This window comes from Urocampus carinirostris, chromosome 7 (genome assembly GCF_059441175.1).
Source record: "Urocampus carinirostris isolate Australia breed hairy pipefish chromosome 7, RoL_Ucar_1.0, whole genome shotgun sequence".
NCBI lineage: Eukaryota > Metazoa > Chordata > Actinopteri > Syngnathiformes > Syngnathidae > Urocampus > Urocampus carinirostris.
In genome coordinates this window covers 16,459,993-16,479,133 of record NC_142355.1, presented here as the reverse complement: position 1 = coordinate 16,479,133, position 19,141 = coordinate 16,459,993, and the positions used below count along the sequence as shown (strand labels likewise).

The following is a 19,141-nucleotide window of genomic DNA, read 5'->3' as shown; positions in this document are numbered from 1 at the left end:
TGTTTTCCCCTTGTTTTATACATTTTTAAGCATTTCAAATTGCCTACACGGTATTACAAGTTTTGTACATCAAAAATTAAAATATCTTTGTGAATAAAAATAAAAGCATTTAGTTTTAGTTCTATCTTGACTTGTCCATTTCAGATCTAGATTGTCTCAGTCACTTGTAGGAGATGACAACGTCCTTGTAGATTGCTAACATTGTTGCGGAACACTAGCAATTATTTTTCTTGATCAAGCATTAGCTTTGGTCAAGCTGTATCTAGCATTAACAACAAGCATTGTATTGTTTAATTAAACCATTGGGAAATTGAAAAAAAATGCAATAAAAATAAATCATTTTTCTTATTTTAACTATCATTTTTCTTTGATTATTGGTTGAACAGCACATATTAGCTTTAGCGGTCAGCTGTTAACTTTAGTATGGTCTAGCATTTCTTTAAGGAGTCATTAGCTGTGACAAGCACAACATTAGCAACTAACAGTAAAGGCTTCTTTCATTTTCAACAATCAATCATTCCGGCCTTTGGCTCGTACTAAATTATATTATTTGTCCGTCTGCCCATTTGACTTTGACACCCCTGATTTAATGAGTGAAAATGTCTCTTGTTTTTGCCAAGAAATGTGACAAAAGTAAAAGAAAAAAGCAACAAATAGCAATATTTTCAGATTTTAAAAATAATTTAAGAGAGAATTTGAGTTTGAAATCTGACCCTCAAGTAAAATGACACAAAACAGGCTTACTGTATTTCATACCCACAAAAAAATGTCTTCAGTGTTACGCCCATAGCTAATCCGTTGCCACAAAAACCTTTTAAGACTGACGGAGTATATTGTGTTGATCAGGGAAGAGCCAAGTCTTCTTCCTGCTGCACTGTAAACTTAGTTTGTGCTGATCCTGTAATTTCCTGCGTCCAGCCTCTCAGCTGCTCTGTAAAACCTTATGTGTCCACTGTGTGCGTCTGTGTGTGTTTGTGTGCTTGCATTTTTGAGCAAGAGTTGTATTACAGCAGTGCTGATGAGTCGGCCGGCTGCAAGGCTGATACCTTCTTCAGCATCCAGCACATTGACCAAGCCTTTAAATAAAACCTTCGATTTTTACAGAAGCAGAAGGTCACCGACTGCCTCTGGTTTCTCTGCCGGTCTGTCTGACCTCCTTCATTCTCCCTACTGTCCCCCAATCGGACTGACCCAAGAGTTGTGCGTCAGACCAAAAATAGACCAAAATAAGATCCTCCTTCTCTGTGGTCAAGGGGAAAATGACAGTCTTGCGGCTTTTGTAAATCTCATACCGGCGAAATATTTACGACCCCAACTGATCCGACAATCGGACAGTATTTTAGATTTGATTTCCCCTCTAAAAATACTTTGGTTTTTCTGGATGACCCTTCACTAGTGATAGGAATTCCAGCTCTTTTTCCAGCCCAGCTCAATAAAATTACTCTTTTGGCTTCAATCAACATATTACCAAAAAAGATAAAACATCATGCACAAAAGAGAATAATAATTAATTTAAAAACTGTACTATAATACTACAGGGTGTTTATACTCACCTGTTTTTCTATTTCAGATTCGGTTTTAAAGTAAGAACGGTGGATAATGGGCTTACACGTGTGCAAAAAAAAAAAAACATTTTGGATAAGTGAAAACAAAAGTGCAAAGATGTGTTTTGCCATAGGTGAAAATGAAATATTATAGAAACCCTACTACAGTACTCGTATAATACAAAATTCTACTACAGGAAAAAAATCCTTCTACAGAAACACTACAAATTTCCTATTACAGAAATGCCACACAAATACAACTTTAGTTATACTACCAAAATGCAACTGCATTTATAATGTAAAAAAATACTACAGAAATACTACAAATATACTACTATGGAAATTCTACCAAAATACTACGATACAAAATGTAGATAATTACTACTAAAAAAACACTACAGATATAAAAAAAATAGAAGATATAAAATACTAAACTAATACTACCAAAAATCAAATTTAGTGCCTTAATTGTGAATGTTCCAAAACCAATTTGATGAAATTAATCAATTTATAAACAAATATAAAATCAAATACTCTTCTGGGGAATGGGGTTGCCAACCCAAAATGCCAAAAGAACCATATTGTAGCCAAAAAAGCAAACAACAACATATGTTTGGGGCTGCAAAACATAAAAACCTTTAAATACGCCTTAAAAGGAAGGCAATGCACATTGTATACATATACTGTATACATCTATGTTCATTGGAAAACCTTAAGAAGTTTTGTGTTATGTTTGTCCCACTACAAAAAACATTTTCAATTTTTCATAATTTTTCATAATCAAACAGTTTTCATTTTAAAGTGCCAAGAAGCCACTGAGGAGCACCAAAGAGCCGCACGCAGCTCCCAAGTTGCTTGTTGTTGCAGTTTTGTGCTACCTCCATCAGCTCATTTTTGGTACTACAATAGTTATATGATTTAATGTGAAGCCAAACACATATGGATCTATAATTTTTCACGGTTTCACGACCAAACAGATGTTTTTGTGTTTTTGTTTTTTTTGTTTATGATCTGCATTTATATAGCGCTTTTAAGTCGATGAAGTCTTCCCAAAGCGCTTTACATTTACCCATTCACCCACACTCACACACCAATAGCGGCCATGCAGCCATGCAAGGCTGCCAACATGCTTATTGGGGGCATTCGGGGTTCAGTGTCTTACCCAAGGACACTTCGACATGTAACACGGAGGAGCCGGGATTCGAACTGCGATCTCTTGATCCCAAGACGAGCGCTCTACCTCCTGAGCTACTGCCGCCCCTGTTTCAGTGTATACTAAAGTATTTTGGTGTATAATAAGATTTCGGCTATCACAGTTTCATTTTGGAACCTAAGCCCTGCTATAAACAAGGGATTGTAAAATCCATTGGAAGAGAGGAAACTATTAGAAAGGGGCGTAGAGAAAAAGAGAAAAGGAAGGAGTGAGAGAGCAAAAGAGAAACAAAAATGAGAAAGACAAAGACAAAGACATAGAGAAAGAGAGAATGCAGGAAAATGAGAAAAGTCAGAGAGAAAATAAAGAGAACGAAATAGAAACGGAAGAAAATAAATCGAGAAATAGAGAGAGCGAAAATGTGCGGTCCTTTCTCAAGGTTTCTCATTTTACTCATGTTGAGGTTTTTGAGTTTTTCCCTCCCCTCATGTAGGTTTTAGATCAGGGGATGGCGTCATAATAGATCTTTGGTCCGGAAACCCTTTGAGAGTCCTTGTGATTAGGGGCCATACAAATTAACATGACTTGACTCGACTTGACTAGCTATAGGTGGGCTCTCCGACGTGTTTAAAACCAGTTCCGATTGCTCGAATCACTCAGCCCCTCTATCTGCCATGCACGTCAGATCCACTTTATAAATATAACAAAAATAAACACAGCGTGGCTGCCTCCTCTGAGGCGACCCAGTGGGGTGAAGGAGGTTCACGAGGTCAGCACATGAAGTGAAAAGTTCCCGGCCTCATCCCCCTTGAGCTCCGCGTATGTCAGACCCCCTCCTGTCAATCAAGCGCTTCATGTCAGTGAAAGAGGAAAGGGTGTGGTCACCCGCTGAGAAAGTGCAAAATGCTCGGGGAGTCTGATGTCAAAAATTTGCATTGCATTAAATGTATTGCACTCAATTGACCAGTTTTGGGTTCAATTTCCCGGCTCCTCCGAGTTATATGTCGAAGGGCAAGATACTGAATCCCCATTGTCCCTGATGAGCAGGTACTTGCCTTGCATGGCTGCTGCTGCTATTGGTTAGTTAGTGTGTGTAAATGGGAAAGTGTGAAGCACATTGTAAAGAAGGTCTTCATTGACTTGGAAAACGCGATATAAATGCAGACCATTTACATTTTATATTTAAATGTGTTGTTGATATATAAAGAACAATTACATTACTATATGCAATAGCACAGGGCAATTAGATTTTTGTATCTAATGATACGGTCTTGAATCCGATACCTCTGCAATACCGGAGGGAAACATTCAAGATAGGGCTATCAGTATTTTGGGGCTAATTTGTTTTTCTTGCTCGTAACACTCGGTTAAAAATAAAAATAAAATGTCAAAAATAGGGAGAAAAAAGTCATTCTGGTATAGCAGTGGCAATATGCATCTATGAATCACCAAAGATTTAGACATGTACAAGGACATGTTACATTTATTTTCTTTGGTCTATAAATAAACCATTTGATCAACCTGGAACAAAGTAATAATGTATAGCCGTTTTTAGAGCACAGAATTTGCACAAAATATGCATTGAAAAACTCAAAATGCAATATCGTAACCTTAGAAGTTGTGTTATTTTCTTTATTCTATTTGATGAATATCTTAATAAATAAAACCAATGACAAAAAAAAGCAAAATAAAACAACAATGAAGACAGCTATTTGAGTCTTGGGGACACTCTAAACCACAGTGGTACCAAATATATCGATTTTATACAAATTGTCATTGTTTTTTAACATTATGTCAATTCTTAAAGCACTCAATTTGATAATATGCATTAAAAAACTCCAAATGCAGTACAGCTAACTCAGAAGTTCTGTTTTTTTAGCACCGTTGTTACAATACACTATTTTCTCTGATTCTTTGAATATTGCACGATAAGTATGTGGTCTAATTTAGTCCAGTCTCTAACCACTACCTTGTAAATATTTATATGTGTTTCCTTTTATCCTGATAAGTTTTATATACTTTTTTTTGTCTTTGAAATACTTGTTACATGTTTAATTTCTTCAATCTCTGCATACAACGTTGATAGCAAAGACAATAAAATACCTGTCAACATGTACATTTTTGCCATACGAAGTACGTCTGTTATGCATTTTAAGAAGTGTACGACGTACAAGAAAATCTGTACGGAAAAACGCAAATTTGTCAATGATGGGTACCATCCGGTATACACCTACTATCACGAAACGGCAAATCAATCGAGTTCGCCGCGGTAGCTGGCCTCTATCTCGGTATCTTTTTTTTTCCATTGCAAACGAAGCGAGCGGTTTGATGCTACTGTGTACATGCGTCTGCTGCCTCGGATTTTATGTGGTAGTTGTGTAGTGAAAGGAAGTCCGTCTCTTTCTAGAGAACCGGCTTTTTTGGCTCAACTCATTAAAGAGAGCCGGCTCACTTGCTTTGATGCATTATATTACGAATTACAGTACTATGTTGTATAAAGAAGTTAAAAAAAACGTTAAAAAAGGAATTATAAAAGGAAAAAATGAAAAAAGACAGGTTTGTGGTTATCCCTTTAATCAGTATATTACCAACAATAATTTAATGCAGAAAATGAATTAATAATTTGAATAAGAAAATGTATTATTCTACTTAATTATATTTGCCTGTATTTTTTCCTTCTACAGTGAACGCCCAAGCTATTTAATGTTTGAACTTTTTTTTATAATAAACCTCATTCATCTCGAGCAACTCAGTATCTCACAACAAAATGTTAATTAACAATATATATGATATAACGAAACACATGTACAATATAACATGTTAAACTACATAAATAAAAACGTTTGAAAAAAAATATGGTGTAAGATTGTTTGGTATATTGTAAGGGAAAATATGACAGTTTGTAAGGGCATCGAGCCGTGGAGGTTGACAGGTATGCAATACAAAAAAATCAATAAATGTTTAGCATTATATTTCAAAATTTTGAATATCACAGATGATAAACAAGTAACACAATGTAGACAGTTATTTTAAGGTTGGGGACACAGTCAATCAATCGTATTGTTTCCATTCAACACAATAGTATCATCATTTTCTTTAACATTTTCATTTGAAGGGGAAAAAGCCTGACGGGCCATATTTGGCCTGTGGGCCGTAGTTTGCCATCCCCTGCAATAGCATGTAGTTCACAGTATTCATTCTTTAAATTAAGTTACCTCTAACTGAGGGTAAAGGGACGATGAAGTCCAAATTCTCTATCACAGATGGAGGAATTTTCTTGACGTCCTGCAATGTAGAAGAGACAGGAAATGAGATTAAAGAGCAAAGTATCACATCAAACGACGGCAAATGAGAGTTCAGTTGAATTTGCGAGGATTTGTGCGCAAAGGCAAAGCACTTTTCTTATTTCCTTCGTCGCCTCGCCCAAGCTATAACGTGAATTAAGCACTCCTGTTTGGCGCAAATACCAGTATCTAGAGCAGGGGTCTCCATTGTAGGGCCCGTGGGCAAAAGGGTGACCCCTAAGAAAAACTGAGGTTCCAGCGGACCTGTTATAAAAAATAGTTCACCAGTGCTGGGTTATTGTGATTTTCTGCTAAAAGTGGTTAACCGAGTCAATTTAACCCTACTGCTAATATTTAACCAGGTAATAACATAGTAGCAACATAGTAATAACAAATAACATAGTAAATTATTTTATAAATCCACATAAAACTTGGTGCCCTTTGCGATAATTAATACGAAAAGTAGCTTTTGGCTTGAAAACAGTTAGAGACCCCTGATCTCATAGTTATAAATTATCAATTCAGTCTTCTTCGTATTTTTAATGATATACGGCACCATGTCCAACATCCGGCCCGAGGCCAGTTACAGCCCATGATCAAATTTTTACTGGCCCACCGCATCTGTCATAAAATTAATTATATGTGGCCCATCAGTAATGTAGGTCGCATTAAAAATATCAATTTGTACCCCCAAAAAATTTCACAATTTCACCAGATGATGGCAGTGGCTTTTCGGCCAGCTTGCGGTTGGTTTTCTGTGAGAATGTTAACCCACCCTATTACCATCATGGTGACATAAATAAAGGAAAGTTAAGTGTGAGGGACGTCACTTTCAGGACAATTAGAATTTCGAGTATTTTTCACCAAAATCCAAAACAATTGCATCTGACTAATTTGCCAAGTGATTACGGCTGTTTTCAAGGAACATAATATCAAGAAGCACTGCAAGACAAAACATGCTGTCTACAGTAAGCAAACGGGAAACAGACACTGTGAAAAGGTAAAGCAACTGGAAGCTGTTTTTACAGCACAGCAGTGCTTTTTCACATGGCCCTTAGAGTCGAATGAAAATGCTACAAAGGCGGGCTATGAGGTAGCGACGCTGATAGCAGGGCATTGTAAACCTTTCCCGGAGGCTGAATTTATTAAATACTATCAAAGAATGTTAGACTAAATGGTAGGTCCTCAAACATTTTCAGCCTATCAAATCTGGGCAACTTTCTGAAAAGTTTGGACACCCATGTTTTCCGCTAGGGTTACGTTCTGAAAACGCCCTGCAGCAGTCAAAACCCAAGAAGAAGAAACTTGTGTTCGTATAATTTATTTAATTATTTAATTATTTTTTGTCTTATTCAAGAACAAATCCAATTTTCCAGATCAAGTATTTGTTCAACAAATAAAAGTACTGTACTTTGTAATTTTTTGTTTTGTTTTAGTTTTTTACCGATAACTTCTGTGCAGTCAAATTAACTCTTGAGAATTAATCTTTGCGTTTTATTGCTGTATGGAAAAAGATTTAAGATATTCTTTCTTGTCATCGAAATAAAATGCCAATGAAATTCTCTTGCAGCCTTGGTATACAGTGTTTAAAAAGAAAGTTGGAATTTACAAAGGAAGTTCAAAACAGGAAATAACAGAATAAATTATATATATTCAGAAAGGAAAGTCAGTGTACATTTTTTAGGGATAATTGGCTGGTAACCAGTTTGAGGTCTGCCTGAAGATAACTGGGGTGGGCTCCAGCACCCCGCAACCCTAGTGAGGATAAGCGGCACAGGGAATAGACAATTCCACTATACTTGACATGATATCCCATGCGTGAATTTTGGAAAACTGCATTTACTTTCTGGTTCTGTTCTACAGAAACAAAACATTTTTAGATTATCAAACATTTTTGAGAAAGCAGGAGGCCAATACGGAGCCCCATAGACCCAGATGTGGCCTGCGAGCAAGTTTAGCATGTGGAGAAGTCCATTTTGTTGGCTACAGAAAGTCGTGTGTTAAGCCTATCAGAATGGCATGATGAAAATACACAACGTAACAAATTTGCGGTAAGTAAACCGTGATACAGCAAGGTATTACTGTATTGGGTCTCGATGGACAGCAACCCGGGCAGTGAAAAGGAAACGTTCTGCATACGATGTCTCTTTCAAGCTCAAAGTAGCCGATCGAGCTGAAATTCGATGCAACGGGAATCGAACCAGGAATCGTTGGTGAGTGCGTCAAATTTGAACCACTCAACTACTAGGGATGTTGATGACATGGGAAAAGGCTTGTGTTAGTATCTCATCATCACTCTATTTTTACCCAGTACCACGTTTGTTAACACATGGGGCAATGATTAAAATCATTTATTGACAACGTAAGCTATGAACACAAAACCAAATTAAAATTGACAATGTATTTATTTATTGACCTTCAAATTCTGATTAGTTGTCAGGATACACCAAGGAGTTTGTTCCTTCATCGTGAGCAGTTTATCTTCCTGGAGAGTGACTAAAAATAGTGAGACAACGAAATAAAACCAAATTATCATCTACATGTCTAGTGGTCTCGTGATTACATGGGGGATTTAGGCTCATTATTATTATTTATATTTTTGTTATCATTAGGTTATCAAAGGGCAGCACAGCGGCGCAGTAGTTAGCGCGTGTGCGGCACAGTTCTGAGGTCATGAGATCGAACCTTCCTGTGTGGAGTTTGCATGTTCTCCCCGGGCTTGCGTGGGTTTCCTCCGGGCACTCCGGTTTCCTCCAACATTCCAAAAACATGCATGTCAGGTAAATTGGCTTGTCCAAATTGTCCCTAGGTGTGAATGAGCGAGTAAATTGTCTGTCCCTGTGTGTCCTGCGACTGGCTGGCAACCAGTTCAGGGTGTCCCCTGCCCACTGCCCGAAGATAGCTGGCATGGGCTCCAGCACCCCCGCGACCCTGAGGATAAGCGGTCCAGATAATGGATGCATGGATGTTATTATTGGAATGGGCTGCTAGAATATCCTCAGACATTAGAGCAGTCTTTGGTATCGAAAACACTGCGGAATAGTGATTTAAAATGCTTAGTTTGAGCCAAGAAAAAGTACAACAAAAATATATACCAATTTCTAATCAAAAGTTGGGGCATGGTATGCACGAGTAGGGTTATACATGCGTAAAAATGAGTGGAAATAAAGGTTTGACGTCTTAAGAGTCTCAGGGTGTGAGTAAAATAGTTAATATTCCTGTGAGATAAAGCTGCATAGAATATTTGCCTTTCCTTCACACCTGCTCTGCATGTTTGTATTTTCTCCAAACGTCCGCACACACGGATTGATAGGTAGGGCGGCGGGCCCGCGTGCAACAAGGCAGCAGCGTGTGGGGTCAAGGCCTTTCCCATGTGCAAATGAAGGAAGGGGGAAAGGGAGGGCGAGAGGGGACCGTTTGAAAACCTGCACAACATCGCGGGCGGGTCACCTTGCTTCGCTTTTCAGATCAATGTCTGTTTGACTGGCAGGGAGACACACAAATGGGCGCTTCGGCTTCATTGAGATGCAGCTAGAAACATGCAAAAGGCTCCGGCTGGCCTCCGGCGCCATCCGTGTAGGCAAACGCTTGACGCCCCGCCTCCTTCCTTCCTTCATGTTCGCTACGTGCGGTCCAAAACACTAAGTACATTCGCTGGCCTGCGAGTCAATGGAGACCTCACGAGTCATTGAATGCTAATTCAGGGGACTCAAACTCGCAGCTTGGGGGACAATTGAGGCCCGAGGGATCATATTTTCAGGACACCGTCTTAATACGAATGTTTAAAAGGACAGTAGGCCTTATTTGAATAAAATTGACGCACATGAGCTGTCTCTCTTTCTCTTTCAGCCCCTGATCTCTCGCTTTTGCTTGAGAGAGAGCGAGAGAAAGAGAGAACACCACAGGTGTGGCAATTTTTTTTTTTTTTGTGAATATGCTTCAAACTTACAACTTACAATATAATGCAAAGTCGGCAAGCTGTTCTACGTAAGTGTTTAAATTAGTAGGGAAGAGGCAGAGTGACTGGTTAGCCAATCAGAATGCAGAACGCAGAATACGGCCAATCAAAACGAAGAACACAATGCAGAATAAAGATCCGCAAAGTAGCAAAACCAGGAAAAGTAAACTGCAATATAGCAAGAGAGTAGCAAGTAAATAGCAAGTCAAGGCATCCAATATTTTTTTTCTTGTGGTATGAATTTTTTTTCACAATGGAGTTTTGCCTATTTATTGTTTTTTTTTATTCAAGAAGCAGCAAATAAAACAGAATGTATAAGTTAAAGTAAGACAATAAAATGTTTTGGTTTTTAATGCTACATTTTAATTATTGCTTTTTTGCTCTGCCAATGAAATGAAGAATAAGATATACTGCAGGTTAATTCATATTAAAATTTGACTCTGCATCACCAGAAACAAACCTCACCGCCCGGTCCACACATCACCACCACCACTTCCCTGTGTTTTTTTTTTTTTCCGACGCGTTGGTCTTAGAAAAGAACTACGGACTGTATGATGAGCAAAAAAATTGAATAGGCCGAATCATAGTGAATAACCAGTTGGGTAATATCTAACAAAGTATTTTAGTACATACTTTTGGTACTTTAAACTTTTCTGAAGGTATTTTTCTGTTACTACTGTATGTTCACTCTGTTTTTCAAAATATGTACGGATGCATGTGATGTGTGACCATCACAAAGCGGGGCAAAACGTCATAAATAGAAGAAAATATTAACTACCAGTACTGCCTGCATGAAATGTGTTGCTAGTTGAAACCTAGCTAAAATTAAACTTTATAGCAAAACCGAGTAACACGAGGCACGTAAGCGCAGTTTTTACAGGAGCCAGAGAAATAATGACAATTAAATATATATTCACTAAAGCAAGTATAAGTTAGTAAACAGTATTCTGGTACCGTATTTCCTGAACTATATACTGCAGTTTTGTATAAGCCTCACCCGTTTTATATTAAAAAAGAAACTGAGAAAACAATAGAATCAAGCTGCACACCAATATTGATGATGAATAATGTATCTTTACTGCTTGTACAGAAAGATTTAGAACTGTTAATGTGCACATATCTAAAAATCCGAAAAGATTATTTTCAGTATCTTTTAATACAGCAAAGATTTTGCCAGATTAGAGATCCAAGAGAAAATACGATCATTTGACCATCAATTTAAACTTGCATTATACAAATGCATCTTTGTATAAGGCACATATTTGAAAACCGAAGAAAAAATGTAGCAGCTTATAGTCAGAAGAGTATGTTTCGATTACTTTGACTATCAAAACATTTGAACTGTAAATTTGCATGCAAGTAGATTTTTGTGCATTTTTAGGCATTCATTTGAGTAAACAATAAAGTGAGGACTAAGTACTTCTTGCACCCAAAACATAAATCTGATCTAAAATGCTCTATTTTTTTACAGCAGTGGTGTACCAAACACACACATGCCCAAGACTGTTGTTTTTATGACACGACTATCGCTGAGAACTTCGGTCATTGTCTCAGTGGGATTATTCTGGTTCAGAAAAACAGACTTTTTAGGGACAGAACAAAACTTCAGGTTAACTTTTGGAGAGTTTATGTTATCATCAAATTGCATTCAGACTATCAAAAATAATCCGCTCATCTCACATAAAAATTTGTCCTGAAAATTACAGTAAAGACGTAATTGTCATGTTTCAAATAATTGGCGGAGACTTACATCGTTACTTGAACTCGAGAATCAAAACAAATCGCTTTGAACGTAAAGGTTTTGAGTGATTATGATAAAATATCGGAGGTTTTGACATAGCGAATCTGCTTTTATTCCCAGGAAGAAAGAAAAATTATGTATACTTAATTGTATTGTCATTAGGGGAATACATATAGACACACCTTAAAGACATGTACTTATATTTATAAGAAAGCCACTCAATCCCAGTTACACTGAACATACACACTGTTTTTAAAATGTTAAACGTGGATTATATGGTAAAACCTCAATCAGTATTCAAAGTAAAAATAAGAATCAAGCACCCGAAAATAGTCAACGGGTCTTGTCTTTTTTACAGATCAGAGACACATCATCTAAGGCGATTCTACAACTTTAAAGTTCAATATGTTTGCTCAACTTTGTGGAGCCACTATACCACTCAAAGATGTATTAATTTATTAAATGATTAAAATGATGACTGTTCCTAATTAATATAAATCCCAAAGAATTATATCTAATGATAGTTTAAGTTTAATTCTTGCTCTGGGTGAGTCTGTCCTGTAAGATAAATGGTAACGTGGGTCAAATTTAAAAGGTCCTGCTTCGACCTACTCCGCTTGTGCAGATGATTGCATGCAAATGGGTTTTTTGGTCACTTTTTTGTTGTTGATGTTCTTGTACTGTTCACCAAACATGGTAGACCTTAAAAACCAGCTCAGTAGCCTAGATGGTAGGGCGCCTGCTTTGAGACTGGGAGGTCGCTGGTTCGCGCCTCGGCCGAGTCATACCTAAGACTTATAACATTGGTAAAATGGCGGCGCCCTCTGTTGGCTGCGGCTGCATCGGCTCGCTACAACGGGTCGGGTGTATCGACATTCATGCAGAAAAAAAAGAGTAAAAATATGCAAAACTCTTGACTGTAGACGATAACTACGACATTTACCGTGCGAACCTTTGGGCTGACGCTTCCTTGTGACAAGAAGGCATCAACAGTATATAAAAAAGATCTATTTTAAAATGTTTCTTTGAATATGTATTGCATTTTAATCAATATTTAGATTCTGTGTAATTATAGCAATCCCCAGTTTTTCGCACAAGTTACGTCCCAAAAACAACCCTTGATAGGCAACATCAGACGAATTTACGTACTTGTGTCCCTAAATATATAGTAAATACAATTTAATATACAATTATAAGATGAGCTTTGAAAACATTGAAAATTGTGCAGGATTTTGTTTATCATGGGTTATTTTTGGAATGTAAAAACAGAAGAAGAGAATCAGTTTGATTGTTTTTACTTCCAAAGATATTGAAAGAAACCTTTCAAAATATATTCTGTTTTGGCCTACTCCCTTTGGGCATATGATTGAATGCAAATGTTTTTTTTTTGGTTGGTTGTTGTTGTACTGTGCATAAAAACTGCTAAACTATATTTAAAAAAAAGTACAACTATGCAAAACTCTTTCCACCATGGACAACAACGACATGTACTTGGTGAAAATGTTTGGGATGATCTAACTTATACACGGAACAAGCTTTACAATGCACTGAGAGCTCGCTTGTCCCCCGCAAGGTCAATCAAAGACACAGACAACTGGTCAGCGTGCAATCCGAAAAATGGTTGAATTTTGCTGCTGTCAAGTCTGAAGCATGGAAGTTAGCAACACCGCCATCATTGACGTGTCGATACTGATATGTTTCAAAGTGATTTCCCATAGTTGACCTGAAAAGTGCGGTGAGAGGGGACAACTGCATTATTTTTAATAACTTCATCACAGGGTGGACTGCAACGTGAGCGACGAGTCGATACGTGGCAAGGAGGAGAATGGAATTTGTCTTCATATCGAGGGGATTAAAAATGCGGACGATGCACTTGATGCTGGTGTCGTTGTGTGTTTTTCTTCCTGTGCCCGCTTGCCGCTTCTTTATCACAGGAAGTGAACTATAGACCGATACCCAAACACACTCAGAATCAGCATTGTTAGTAAACCGGTGCATGGTAGAAGCAAAGGAATGTCCAAGTTTTAGTGTGTTTAACATATGTATTCATGTATATCAACATTTATTTTTATTCCAAAAATAACTCAAAATTTTGGGTAATGCACAAGGTTTTACATCAGTACATTGCCGTACTTGGGCAATTATTATTCTTTTGAAAAATATCGCTGACTACATTTGCACAACATTTGATGCAACGGAAATCGAACCCGAATCGCAGCGGTGAGTGCCGTATTTTATTACTACTAGGGTTATAGATTACATAGGAATAGACTTCAGCTTCTATCTATCTTTACCGCACCATGTTGAAAACGTGTGGCCATGATTAATGTAATTAATTGACAATGTAAACTATGAACAAAAAACAAAATTATTTCCCAGTGTTATTTTTTTAATGTCTCTCAAAGTCCGAACCAGTGTCAATGAATGATTTTAATCATGGGTTCACAAATTTAGCATCGTGGTATTGATTCAAAATAGTGTGATGATGAGATAAAGTCCAAAGGTTTTTCTAGTGTCATCTATAAACTTAGTGGTCCAGTGGTTCAGAATCGGCAGTGAGCGCTGTAATCCAGGATTGAGTCCCCTGGCGATAATTTGTGATTTACACTGCTCAGTTAGAGTTAAGAAAAAGAGGAGCAAAATTGTATACAGATTTGTCATTAAAACAAATAGGAGTGGACGTTATACACGAATAAATACGTTAAATGAAAATGATTTAGATCTAAAAAGATAGGAGGAGCTTGAAATTTGTGGAAACACACTTTGCTAAAAGTATTTCGCAAACATCATTTTTCAGGATTTTCCACTCAAAAACGCTTCATGGCTTCTTGACAAAAAGCATCACCTGAGGTTGCAGGTCACCAAGCGTGCAAGCGTGTGTGCGGTGGGAGATGGAGCAAAAATAAATGTTCGCAAAAGCTGTGCGTTCAAAGGTTTTCGCCATCATGCAACGTTCATGAGTGCACACATTTGAAGAACACACCTACACATTCTGCATGCATGGTAACCTCGTGCAACAGCTTTGTCATTTTTAAGCTGTGTTAGTCTGCAGGTGTGACGACTTTGAACGTCTCGTGTAGCGTTTATGGGCGTCGTTCCCCCCCAATGAAGAGTGTATTATACCAAAATAACCCCAATTTTAAAAACAAATATCGTTAGGTGTGGTATAGGCAATAGAAAACTATTTGCTTTTCGTTATTTGTTCCGGAGATTTTATATTATAGGTTTTTTTTAATTAATTTACATTTAACATATACATAAATATAAATTTGCATCGGATCCAAACTAAATCGGGTTTTTTGAATAATTTTCTCCACGTCTGTGAACACAGAAAACGCATCAAGTGGACGTAAAGTCGAGGTAAAACGTGCAAGCGTACTCAGAAATCAATCATTAAGAGGATCACAAACGCACAACGCAGCTTTAGCTCGGACCAGAAATAACACCCGTATTCATTTAGTGCAATATTGTGTTTTGGATCATCGAGAAATGTTTTAGATATCTGTGTGCAACAAGTGAAGGACACCCTTTTTAAGATATTAAAATAAAATAATTTTAACAACTGCGCCTTAAAAAGGTCTCCACACAGATTCCTAGAAAATTAGCTCGCACAAAATAAAATGTAAAATGACTCAAATATAAGACACACAACGCTTGTTTCACGGTGCTGAATTTGTGCGCAAAATGCACGCGGCCTTTTCCTCTTGGATGCGGATTTTACTTCCCTTTAAATTTTCAATCATATCATTTGTAATATTTATGTTTGTTATTTCTTCTTACTGAACCCACCAGACAAAACAACACAACGTAGTGGTACAGTCCCACCCTGCATACACACTTTTCCTCATTTCAAATCAAAGAACTTAAAATAAAATCTTCAGGAGAGAATATTTGAATGAATTGTGCATTTATTAAAGTTCATTTTCAATGTGTGTTGTCGCCATAGTACACCGAGGCCACAAAGAGGACATCAAATGACTAATGCACACTTGAAGCGCATCACGGATTGTTTTACAAAGGGTACAAAAGTAATTCTGCGCTGGAAACACATTTTTAAAAATCGTTTTGAAACAATTCCGCCCACCTGTTGCCCTAAATCCCTTCGATTATTTAAAACAAATAAAGAATGAGGCGCCGTCGACGCATTCCTGCATATAGCACTTGATTTATTTCAATGTCATCATCAAATGGGACGCGAAAAATGTGTTTCGGGGTCCAGAAGACGCGTGGACATCGTCCAGTTTCCATGAAGTGCGACGAGAACGTACATAAAAAATAACAAAAGTAAAAATACATGACCAGCATGCATGACTTTTCAGTTGTTGTTTTGTTTTTCTTCACATAAATGTTTCAAACTTGTGCATTAGTTTAAGGTTGTTAACACGAGAAAGAATTTAAAAAAACAAAGCAGGAATCGTCTGCGTGACAGATGACAAACAGTGATGATCATCACATGGAAAAAACACCTCTTAAATTATTTCATTGTCATCGTCAAATGGGTCCAGAAAACGCATGGATATCGTCCAGATTCCATAAAGGGCGATGAAAACATCCACATTAAAAAAAGAAAACAAGAAAAGAAAAATACAATGATCAGCATGCGTGACTTTGCAGTTACCAAACCCCTACCCGAAAACCGGCCTGGAGAGGGATGGGCGCCGCCAGGTTGTACTTGCACGAGACACACCACATCACCCATTCTTAAGTGAACCGTGAACCGCATAATGCTCCGAACTTGCGGACTAGTGTGGATGTTTTCTCGGGGGTTGTTAAAATGAGAAAAATGACACAGAAAGCAGGTAAAATAATAAAAGCTAAAAGTCTGCATAACATTTGACAAGTGGTGTGATCATTACAATTCAAAAGCTTCCAATTCCAAAGTCCACCAACTTTCTCATGTGCAGTTTTACGCAAAAACCAACCACACGTGGTTGATGTGACTTTACAGTTCCTTTTTGCAGGTAAAAACGTGCGCATTATGGTTTGGATGTTTTCATGGCTGTTGTTAAAATGGGAAAATAAAACAAAAAGCAGGAAAATGAATAAAAGCCAAGCGTCTGTATGACGGATGACAGGCGATGATGATCATTATTAGCCAAAACAAATTCCAAAGTCCACAAACTATGCGCAATTTTACGCACAAACCAACCGCACGCGCGCATTGTTAAAAAGGAAAAAAAAACTTTTTTTTAAAGTTTGTTTGCGGCCGGAGACTCACATGAAAAACTCCGGGGACGAGGGGTTGTGGTCACTGGCGGAGCCCCCGTTTTCTCTGAAGCCGGTGGTGATGAGCTTCTCGTACTTCTCCTTGTAGGCGTCCCTCTCCCTGGCCAGCCGGGAGATCTCCTGCTTAAGGTGGTCCACCTGCTGGATGAGTTGCGTCTTCTCGCCCTCCAGGACATGCCTCTGCTGCACTCGCTTGTAGCGGCACGACTGGGCATAGCCTCGGTTCTTTAGCGTCCTCCTCTTCTGCTTAAGACGGATGACCTCCTCCTTGCTGACCCCGCGGAGCTGCCGGTTGAGCTCCCGTACCGACATGGTTACCAGCTGCTCGTCCGAGAAGCGATCGTCCAGGCGCAGGTGGTGGTGGTGATGGTGGTGGTGGTTGTTGTTGGAGGTGCTGGTATTGTTCCCTCCTGTGCCTCCGCCGCCGCCGGACTGGGACGCGGAGGACGGGTGGTGTGCCCCCGCGTGGTGGTGGTGATGGTGGTGGTGGTGTGGCGCACCGGTTTGCGCGGCTGCAGCAGCGATGACCGCGGACACCACCGCAGCCGCTGAACCCATCTCCTCCCCGGCCATGGCACCCGCCGGTGCCGCGCCCCCTGCGAACTGCTGCCCTCTGCCATAACCGTCGAAGCCCTGGAGCGGGTGGCTGCTGCTGATCAGCGCCTCCACAGCGTCCTCCGGGCTAAAGCCCAGAGCTTCGGGGTTGAGCTGCTGTTGGTAGCCGCTCATCCAGTAGAAATCCTCCAAATGCGCTTTCTGCTCACTGCTCCCCGATCCCGGACTGGGCGCCGAGAAGCTTGGAGAAGGGGGGACCGAGCTGCAGGGCGTGCTCATCGGGGTGGAAGACAACGATCCCCCGGCGACCAGGCGGCTGCACTGGCTGATGCTGCGATCGGGCTCCAGCGGCTCCTTTTTCACTTCAAACTTCATCAGATCGAAGTCATTAACATATTCCATGGCCAGGGGACTGGTGGGCAGGTCGGAGTTGCTCATTGCCAGCTCTGATGCCATCCTCTTGCTACTGTTGACAGTCCTCCAAAGAGGGTGAGGAGCACCTGTCAAAGTATGCTGTTGAGACACGCACTGAGCCAGCTTGATTTCTTTATTTATTTCAAGCGGAGAAATGAAAAAGAAAAGTGCGAACTCGCACAGCGCTCCTCGCACTACTTGCGCGGAAAGACGCTTTTCTTTGCAAGTTTTGAGGGTGTGTTTTTTTTCCTTTCTTCCTTGTTTGGCCACCCCTTCGGTGGAGCAGCAGCGGTGTTCCCTGCCTCTCTCCCGGCGTGCGTAAATGTGAATGCTTCGCTGCCGCTTTCTGCCATTTAACACTTCATGGCTCCTTTTAGGATTAGCGCACCAATTTGAGGAGGCGCACGTATGCGTCCCGTTGCCCGCCACTGGAGGAGGAGGAGCAGGAGAGGAGACCAACGTGAATGCTAGAAGGGTGGAGGGAAAAAGAAAACTCCACCCAGGGAGTGATAGATATTTTTTTGTTTTGTTTTTATCTCGAATTTTGAATCCCTGGTCCTTTTATAAACAGCGTGACGTCATCAACTAAAATTGAGGAAAGCTTTTTCTAACCTGCAGGTTCTCTTCAGAGCATGAAAGTCTGCAAAACTGACATAAAGTGACACTTTTAATATTTATGTCTAATATTTCACCTTGCATCTGGAAGTTAACGCACAAAACTCAACCACACATTTATATGCACGGAGTATATGTACATAGTAGTGTATTTTAAGAAAAGACGTATTTTGTTTTATTGTATCTTTTTTTAAACTTGTTTTACAAACAGTTTACACCGGGGTTGCAAAGAAAATGTCTTTGGCATTTTAAAGTGAATGTCAATGAAGACCATCTTGAATCTTGCCAACACTTCAATAGAAGACTCAGTTGAAGAAAAGTTAAATACCAAATCACAAGGTTTATTTCAGTTCCAGAAACTCAAATTACAGGACACATTGGCAAACAAAAAGCAGAGCAGAGGCAAAGAGGTGTGCGCCCCGGTCGAACTGCGTTATAGCTCTTAGAAACCAATGTCGCCGCCTCTTGGTACAAATGAGTCATTGTCACGGGCGCTGACAAACTTGATATATTTTGCCTATAAGCAAGACCTTGATATGTAGTGGAGAAAAACGAAAAATAAAGACTTTAAAATGGGAAAATGTTTTAATAATACAAAGAACATGTAACTATGTAATTGGGATTTATCTGAATTGTCTTTATTGTCAATGT

General features: G+C 39.1%; 1 protein-coding gene across 2 annotated transcripts in view; it reads right to left on the bottom strand.

Annotated features, from left to right (window-relative positions):
* Window positions 1–18,220, bottom strand: part of LOC148362481 (transcription factor Maf-like) — an 85,789-nt gene extending 67,569 nt beyond the window's left edge. Inside the window, exons 1-2 of one of the 2 annotated variants that reach the window (XM_088339913.1) lie at window positions 16,899–18,220; window positions 5,913–5,982 (exon numbers count right to left, since the gene is read on the bottom strand). In XM_088339913.1, coding sequence (XP_088196039.1) covers window positions 5,955–5,982; window positions 16,899–17,917 — 1,047 coding nt within the window. In that variant the 5' untranslated portion in view covers window positions 17,918–18,220 and the 3' untranslated portion in view covers window positions 5,913–5,954. Of the gene's footprint in view, window positions 1–5,912; window positions 5,983–16,894 lie in introns of those variants that run through there. The other variant, XM_088339914.1, reaches the window with a different exon arrangement.
* Between the last annotated feature and the right edge of the window lie 921 nt (window positions 18,221–19,141).